The 8,192-nt window shown below is 35.9% G+C and overlaps 3 protein-coding genes across 3 annotated transcripts in view; 2 read left to right on the plus strand and 1 right to left on the minus strand.

The window, feature by feature from the left end:
• Nucleotides 1–1,066, plus strand: part of LOC105263151 (probable trans-2-enoyl-CoA reductase, mitochondrial) — a gene marked incomplete in the record, with an annotated part of 4,171 nt that extends 3,105 nt beyond the window's left edge. The window contains 2 exon segments of the mRNA XM_011299178.1: nt 1–324; nt 709–1,066. Of these exon segments, the coding sequence (XP_011297480.1) occupies nt 1–324; nt 709–933 (549 nt within the window).
• A 45-nt stretch (nt 1,067–1,111) lies between these two features.
• Nucleotides 1,112–4,348, minus strand: OSCP1 (Organic solute carrier partner 1). Its single transcript, XM_011299180.1, has 4 exons — nt 4,157–4,348; nt 3,686–4,005; nt 2,585–2,862; nt 1,112–2,040 (listed from the first exon to the last, which is right to left on the minus strand). Exons 1-4 carry the CDS (start codon nt 4,266–4,268, stop codon nt 1,686–1,688), a joined length of 1,065 nt encoding a protein of 354 aa, XP_011297482.1. The 5' UTR covers nt 4,269–4,348; the 3' UTR covers nt 1,112–1,685.
• A 1,291-nt stretch (nt 4,349–5,639) lies between these two features.
• The window catches only part of LOC105263191 (SET and MYND domain-containing protein 4-like), a 3,081-nt gene continuing 528 nt past the window's right edge, over nt 5,640–8,192 (plus strand). Inside the window, exons 1-2 of the mRNA XM_011299236.1 lie at nt 5,640–5,873; nt 7,088–8,188. Of these exons, the coding sequence (XP_011297538.1) occupies nt 7,102–8,188 (1,087 nt within the window). The 5' untranslated portion in view covers nt 5,640–5,873; nt 7,088–7,101. The remainder of the gene's footprint in view (nt 5,874–7,087; nt 8,189–8,192) is intronic.

Raw genomic sequence — 8,192 nt, forward strand, 5'->3', positions numbered from 1 at the left:
GCGGTGGGACAGCTGGTGATTCAGCTGTGCAGAGCCTGGGGCTTGAATTCAGTCAGTGTTGTCAGGGATCGAGAGGATATCGGTGATCTCAAGGATCATCTCAAGTGTCTAGGAGCCACTGAGGTCCTTACCGAGACAGAAGTGCGAACCACTGATTTGTTCAAGAGCAAGAGATTAAATCCACCGAAATTAGCGTTCAACTGCGTCTGTGGGGAAAGTGCTCTGAATATTCTCAGGCATTTGGCTCAGGACGGGCTAATCGTTACATATGGAGCAATGGCCAGGGAACCTCTCACCATTCCAGCTTCAGCCCTCATTTTTAAGGTAAAAAACAGAAAAATACAGAATGAAAGTTAGAAAATTATTAAATTAATACAATTCAGGACTAAAATTTTTGTGTAACAGATTGTTTTATTGCAGTTTTAGTACTCGGAAAAGTATGGAAATAAACTAAATAGAGATTTCCCCTATGCCCGTAAAATATCATAGAATTTCAACCGAAAAACATCGGGAACAATAAAATAGAACTTATTATTGCATCGAAAAAAATTGGGATTCATTATTAATTATTATATATTAATAAAATGTAGCTTCCCCCATTTCCATTTCACTGATAACATAGAAATATTTTAAATAGAAATTACTGAGATGTAAATGATTTGAAAGAATTGCAAAAAAATAAAGAAAATTGGATGGCAATTTTTTCAGAATATCACAGCCAAGGGATTTTGGATGACATCTTGGGTGAAGTCTCACTCAGACTCTCAGGAACGGTGGGAGATGCTAGACGACCTGGGGAACCTCTTCGCCTCAAAAAAGCTCCAGGCACCCCCTCACAAAATCATTCCACTCGATGAGTACCAAGAGGCTGCGAAGAACACTCTTCAGAGAGATGGGAAAACCGGGATCAAATACATTCTGCGCCTCTCGTAAAATACAATCTTTTATTTATTCATATTTTTTTTGTTCCAACAATTTTCAACGTGATTGTACAATTGACAAATGATTATTCAAATGCTATCAATAGAGTGATTGCAATAAATTATATTATTATGGGGATCAACTAGACAGAGATTATCGTTGTTTTTTAATAACATTATAATTTATTGATTTTCATATAGGGAAAGGAAATGCGATCATAATTCAATATTTCATAGAAAAACCTAGCTGATTTCATTGAAATTCAAAAGAACGTTAAAGATTTAGTATAAAAAAAGTTAGAATAATTCATTTTTGGTTTGCAAATTGTTATTTTCTAATATACTCGCCTGGAATTTTAATTTTCACGATGAAAAACAATGAGTATACAATAACGAATGCTTTTAAAATTTCAGGCGAAGACATTCCCTAAAAATCATCTCAATAAAAGAATTATCAATAAAACAATACAATGAAATTACATTAATCTTTATAGTAGAAAAAATTTCACGAAAATATCTTGAGTTGAAAGAAAGAAGAAAATATGGAAAAAAACACATAAAATTTGAGCCGAATGAAATCTATAGAAAAACTGAACTCTATTTCTTCTGCAGAATATTTTCAGTTTAGTATTCCACCAGAATCTCCCGAGAACCAACAAAATAATAAAGTTGAATAACCAATAGAATTGTCTGGCGCATTCCAGTGTTTTTGTAAATTTCTTTGATGCATAAATGGGCGGTGAACCTGAATGGTTGAGCGAAGAATCACTCAGCCTCATCCAGCAGCTGGAGGAGATTCATCTTCTTGTAGAGCTTCTCCTCCCCTTCGAGATCCGCAGAAATGTAATCGAGTTTCGCCTTGTGATCGGCATCGACTCGCCCAGGTGTCTCGGTACCCTTCTCTTCTCCCTCTCCCTCATTACGATTGTCATCGATCTCAATCGTCTCTTGATCATCAAACAGGTCAAGACTGAATGGTCGAGATGCTGTCGCCTCCTCTGTACCCAATTGCCTCGCCAACATTCCCAGCTCTGCTCTTGTTCCTCTGTCTTTTAGAGATCTCTCGCGATTTTTTGGTAATTGCCTGTTTTTTGCTGCTTTCACATAATTTGGAGAATATCTAGAGAAAAATTTCGAGTTATTCCAAAATTCTAATGAGCTTGAAATATTCTCCTACTCTTAAATCATTCCAAACTTTTTCCTCTTTTCTCTATTAATTACGCCAATCAATTGATTAATTATTCAATTAACTCCTAGTTGATTCCTTAATCGAATTGATAAGCTATTGAGACTGAAAATGATAGATTTATTGATCAACCGGCCAATTTTTTAATAATTTTTAAAATTAATTTAAGATTAATTAATTAGTTTTTAATTCGATTAAAATTCTTAAAAATGGTTTAATTATTACTTGATTAAGTTTCAACTCATTCTTTGATTTAACTAACAGTTGAAGAAGAAAATCATTGATTCGTTAACCAGTCAACCATTATGATTAATTAATCTGTAATTAATGAAGCAATGACTCTATTAATCAGATGAACTTAAAATGAATCCAATGGGTGAAATATCTTGACAGAATAAGCTGTTATTTCCTGAATTAATTGGTGATTTATTGAGAAAGCCAGTGATTAATTAATTAATTAACTAGTGTATAAACTCACATGTTTTTCCCTAAAAGTGTCACTCGATCCCCAAAGAGTTTGAACGATCCTAGATTGTACCCCTTCTGATTACTCTCGAGTAATTTGTTACTCCCCACCTCGCACCTCCTCTCCTCAAACTTTTCATCGTAATTTTGTGGGAGAATATTGAAGGTCGTGTCTTCATTCTGAAGGCCGAGCCTCAGAAGAATAGAAACCCTGACGTTGATACTAGCTAAGGCGATCAGGCATTCGTTCCTCGCCTGCCAAATCTCGTCATGACTCAATTCTCCATAAACCTAGTTGTTTATAAGATATTACACATTAATTATAAAATAAAACACATCTCGTCATTCCAGCATTCATCATTTCTTTATCATTGAATTTATCAAGCGCAAGCAATTGAATCACATCTCAAATAAACAAAAATTATTAACATTCTCTTCTTTCTGTTAAAAATAAAATAGAAACTTCTAGGAATTTGTTCAACATCAAAATTGAATGCGAATTCATTCAATCTATTTATAGCTATTCCATCTTGGCTCTTTCCTTCTATTATTCGTAAGATAATTATATATATTTAATCAATAATTATTTCATTATTAGTTTTATTATCAGATATTACTTCATTATTTTATTGATTTATTTTATTGTTCAGATATTTAGATGTTGGGGTAGAACAGACGCCCATTAAAAACTCTTCCGTCATCAATTCTTAAAATTTTTAAATGTTTAAACAAACATAAAATGGATAAATTAACTATTTAACAATTAGTCGATTTGACAGATTAAGCAGCGTTCTCCAAGAATAGAAGAAAATAAATAATTTAAGAAAAGACAGCTAATAATAATTTACACAATCATATCGATTTGAAATTCTAATTGGCTGTGCTTTCATGATGTTTAAACCAAATTTATGACGTCATTAAACAATGCAGGAAATTATTTATTTGGAAAGCGTGAATTTAGGATTAAATCTGATAATAAAGAAGTAATTTTCAACAAGGCGCTTATTATTTTAGACGGTAATTATGTGATGAATTAAAACGTTTCCATATTAGCCTTAGTTATTATAAACAGTGATTATTTAATGATTTATTATTGTTAGTAGATGATACTCACGTCAACGATCATTCGGTGAACGAGGGTGATACATTCATGTGCACTTGTTTGGGTCACCATATCCCGAAGTGCATCAACATGATTAAGAGTCGCCAGAATTACTTCCCTGGGTCCAGTGCACGCGATAAGCTGATACTTGAACATCATCATCATCAGGTCAAATAATTTGTTCATCGAACTCTGGCCCAACTTCATGATCGAGCTGAGACTTATGGCCTCGAGAGTTGCTCGTAGGGATGACAGGTTTATCAGTGGAGATTGTTGAAAAACAGTTGACAGAATCTTTGGATTTAAAAATGATGCTGTGATGTCATCCAAGACTGAACTCATTGATTTAAAGAAAAAGTAAATTTCATTAAAAAATTATTTTACAGATATTTTACCAGGTTGTCAATAATTATCAATAATTAATATTCGGGACAATTCGTTAGGGTTTAATTTTTGTTCTGTACTCGAGTGGAATTATTTTACCTTGAATTGTTTTGCGTTCCTCGATTTTCTGAGCACTTAGTCTGTGTTGAATGACATAGAGCATCTCACCCCCCAGATTCAAGTACATGAGTGGATTAACGTGGAGGGACATTTTAATTGTTGTTTAGGGATTAATTGAAGGGTTGGAAGTCCACTGGGAAAATAGTGTTTCATCGACGTTAATAGACTGCTCTAGATTCGATAGCATTGAGTTATGTGGACGCATCGGGTCGCCATGGGAACCCTTACCTGCGCCTAATCACCCCTATTACAAGGTACACCCAGAAATTCAAACTAAAATTATAATTAAACACTTGTCAATGAGACTTCCACTCCCCAATTATGATATTAAAAATGGGAATCACCAGATTAAAAATATGAAATACGATATTCGATTTCTTTTGCTGTTTCTAAAAAAAACTGATGATTGTTTTCCAATTTTTACTTTGTGAATGAACCCCAATTAAAAATTCTTCCATTCTCAACTTTTATATTTAAACAAGTTATATTGTCTAGATAAATGAAGTATTTAGGAACAGGGACAGGGTCTCCTGGTATATGGCTACGTCGATGACGTGACCATTATTACAAGGGGTAGGTTCTTAAACATGCTAAGGGATAGATTAACCTTTAACTCTAAGGACGCTGGGAATTGAATGGCAAAACGAAACTATCAGTCACCCCTGAAGAGACGTCCGCCATGATATTCATCAGGAAATACAAAGTGGTGACTCCTAAACCACTGACGCTAGGAGGAGCAGAAATTGCATACGCCACTTCGGTGAGATATTTGGGAGTTCAGAATCTGCTCTGGACCAGAAGCTTCACTGGAAGGAGCTACAATAAATCAGAACGGAGTTCGGTGGCCACAAGAAGACTAGTCCGCCCATCCGCGGCTTTTAACTTAACATAACTTAAGTATTCAGGAATTAGTCGTCTAACAGACTATCATGTGGGATTTATCAAACATAAAAAAATGTCAATAATGCAAAATAAATTGGAGATTGGTCGTTTGTTACATATAGTAAAGGTACCATCATTTGAAAAATTGTATCAGTACATATAGCTTTGGTAATTATCTCCTGACTTCAATAGTCTAGCATCGAAAATCAATTGAAGCTGTAATCGAATTCAAATATTTTCAATGTACGAATTTTGGCCAATCTTTCCGATATATCGATACAGCGGTTATTGCTATTATTTCCATTTTCCAATTCACTCAAAATTCACATTAGCTATCCTAAAATTCATTTTTTTCTCAATAATCAATCTGACATTGAATCAGAAAGCAGTTGTCATTCAATTATTCAAATTTGAATTCTCTCCTCTCATTGGTCTACCCCGCAACCGAATTGGGGGATTCCATGATTAAACGACCGATCGGTGAGAACGGGTTAGCGTCTCTGCGCGCATGTGTCAGCCCCGCATAAATCCCCTCCTTTTTTTCTGAATTTATTTTGGTTTCAGATGTACGGTGGTAGAACGGTGTGACAGTACTAAAAAAACTGAAGAAGAAGAAGTATATTTTAGACTCTCTGATCCCACAACGTAAACCCGGTCTAATTATTAAAGCAGTATTTAAAGTATTACTACATTTCAACAATCACCCTCTCCATTACCGATTAAACCGTAAATCATTCATTTCACCAATTATAAACGGACAATTCCATGAGCTTATGCTACTGATTCAATTAGCAGAAACGATTTTGATTTGGAGGTAGGTTTCGATTGTTGCAGAGGTTATATTAATTTCTTTAATGACATTTATTTCTTGATTAAATATTCATCTCTCTATTCATCGAAGAGCAAACTGGAAGATCGAATGAAAATACTACGAAGAATTTCTGGGTTCATCCCATTTCAATTGTTGGGATTCTATGATTACTATTTTATATATATATATATATATTCACGGTTTTACAGATTTTGGGTAGTAAATAGCGATCAAAGAAGTATTAATATAAATATTTATTGATGGTCTTTCATGTTGTACTAATCTTCAGGAAATTATCGTTTTTTTCTCAAAGAAATAAACAAGAGAACAAGTGAGAAGGCTGAATCACGATAGTCAAGATATTTGTTTTGTTCCTCCTTCCAATTTCTGGACTTCCCCGGTTTCTGCGAAGCGGCCGGGGTGACGCAAGTCAGTAAAACAAAGGAACAGAGCATCGTTAGAAGTAAACAAATGAATATCGTTACATTCACCGTATTATTTTCACTCTCGAATATAATGTCGGGGAAAAAATATTTTTATTCCTTTTATTCCTATAAACCCTTTCACCCCGACTTTGGCTAGTTCTCAAAGAGAATCTCTCAATCTAAGATAGGTAGTGTAATTTGTTATAGAAGCATTTTTATAGGGGTAATTGATGTCTACAAAAAAACTATTTGAAAAATTTTGCTGCTTTCCGTAATTTTGGGGAATAAGAATCTAAAAATTCGAGGGTAATTTACAATCACTTCACCCTAAAAATATCTTTTTTCAATAAGTTTAATATTAATAAAGTTATTGAAAAAGGATATATTTTAGTAATGGTGTTGATGGAAACAAACAGTAATATATATGAATTTCAAATGATCCATAAAAGATGGCTGGTTGTGCTCGCCCTAGTTGCTAGGGGAACTGACTGATCTCCACTTGTAAATAAACTATTAGTATAAACTTTTCATTTAATAAACTTTTATAATCATTTCATTTAATACTGTATAATCCCAATGGCCCGCGTACAGTATGATCTTTGTTCTATGCCCAAGGAGTATCGTATGGCGCATCTAAAAATTTCGCTCACAATTTCAGAGATATTCCTGGAACACTAATCAAAGAGATAACTCGATATATCTCCCGTTATCACTTAGCTACTGAACTCATTAAATTTAACGCATTTTTATATTTAATTTGTAATATTATTTGAAATTTGAAAATTGATTCAGTACATGAAATCACGATGGACGCTCTTCTGGAAAGACTGAGCTGTAAGCTCCTCCAAGCTGGGAAACACAAGGCGTATCACACTGAGTACTCGCTCTTACAAAGTGACTCGGAACGTGTAAAGTACACCATACAACTCCTCATCGATTATTCAAGGCCCTTGCCCTCGAAGATAATTAGCAAGTCCTCTGAGGAGTCGTCACGCCTCCGCGAGATGGGCAACTTTGTCTTCTCAATGAAGATCGTAGACAGTTACCTCGACGTGTCAATCCAGAAATACACGGAGAGCATAGTCTTCGCCCCGACAGGCTCCGAAGAATTGTCCATTGCTTACGGGAATCGTTCAGCAATGTTGATTTTGGCTCGCCTCTACGACGATTGCCTCCTGGACATATCGAGAGCTCTCGCACTCCCTTACCCCGATAATTTGAAGGCAAAACTGTACGCACGCCAGGCACGATGCCTCATGGCTCGGGGTATATCTTCAAAATCCTCAAAGCAAGAACTAGAAAAGTGCCGAGAGAACGGTCGTCTGTGGCTGGATAAAATGGATCCAAAAAATACCACTAAATCTGAAGTTGAGAAGATTCTGAAGGGCACTAAGAGGTTTCCCGCCCAGGCACCTTACGTCAAATGGGACGCGACAAAAAATCTCCCCAAGTTAATCGATGAAAACAAGCAAATCCCCGGGTTATCTGCCAGCCTCGAGCTGAAGTACTCGGATGAATTCGGCAAACACATGGTGGCAACTAGAGATATTGATCCAGGAGATGTTCTCGGGATTATGGAGCCGTATGCTTGTGTCTTAGTCCCAGAGAAGATGCTCACACACTGCTGGGGTTGTCTGGAGCAGACTTGGAGCTCGATTCCCTGTCCAAATTGTGTTAATGTCATTTACTGCAGTGAGGAGTGCAGGGACAAGGCTTGGGAGGAGCATCATGATGTAGAGTGCCCGGTGATTGGGGTGCTGTTACACCAAGAGATGAGTAATCTAGGGCTTTTGAGTCTTAGGATAGCTATCAAGGCCATCAAACAAGCGGGGGGAATTGAGGAGCTGAGGAAGAAGGTGGAGAAGATCGAGGGCAGGACAGGAATACCCGATGGCTT

The sequence above is a fragment of the Fopius arisanus genome, unplaced genomic scaffold (assembly GCF_000806365.1).
Source record: "Fopius arisanus strain USDA-PBARC FA_bdor unplaced genomic scaffold, ASM80636v1 scaffold00013, whole genome shotgun sequence".
Taxonomy (NCBI): domain Eukaryota; kingdom Metazoa; phylum Arthropoda; class Insecta; order Hymenoptera; family Braconidae; genus Fopius; species Fopius arisanus.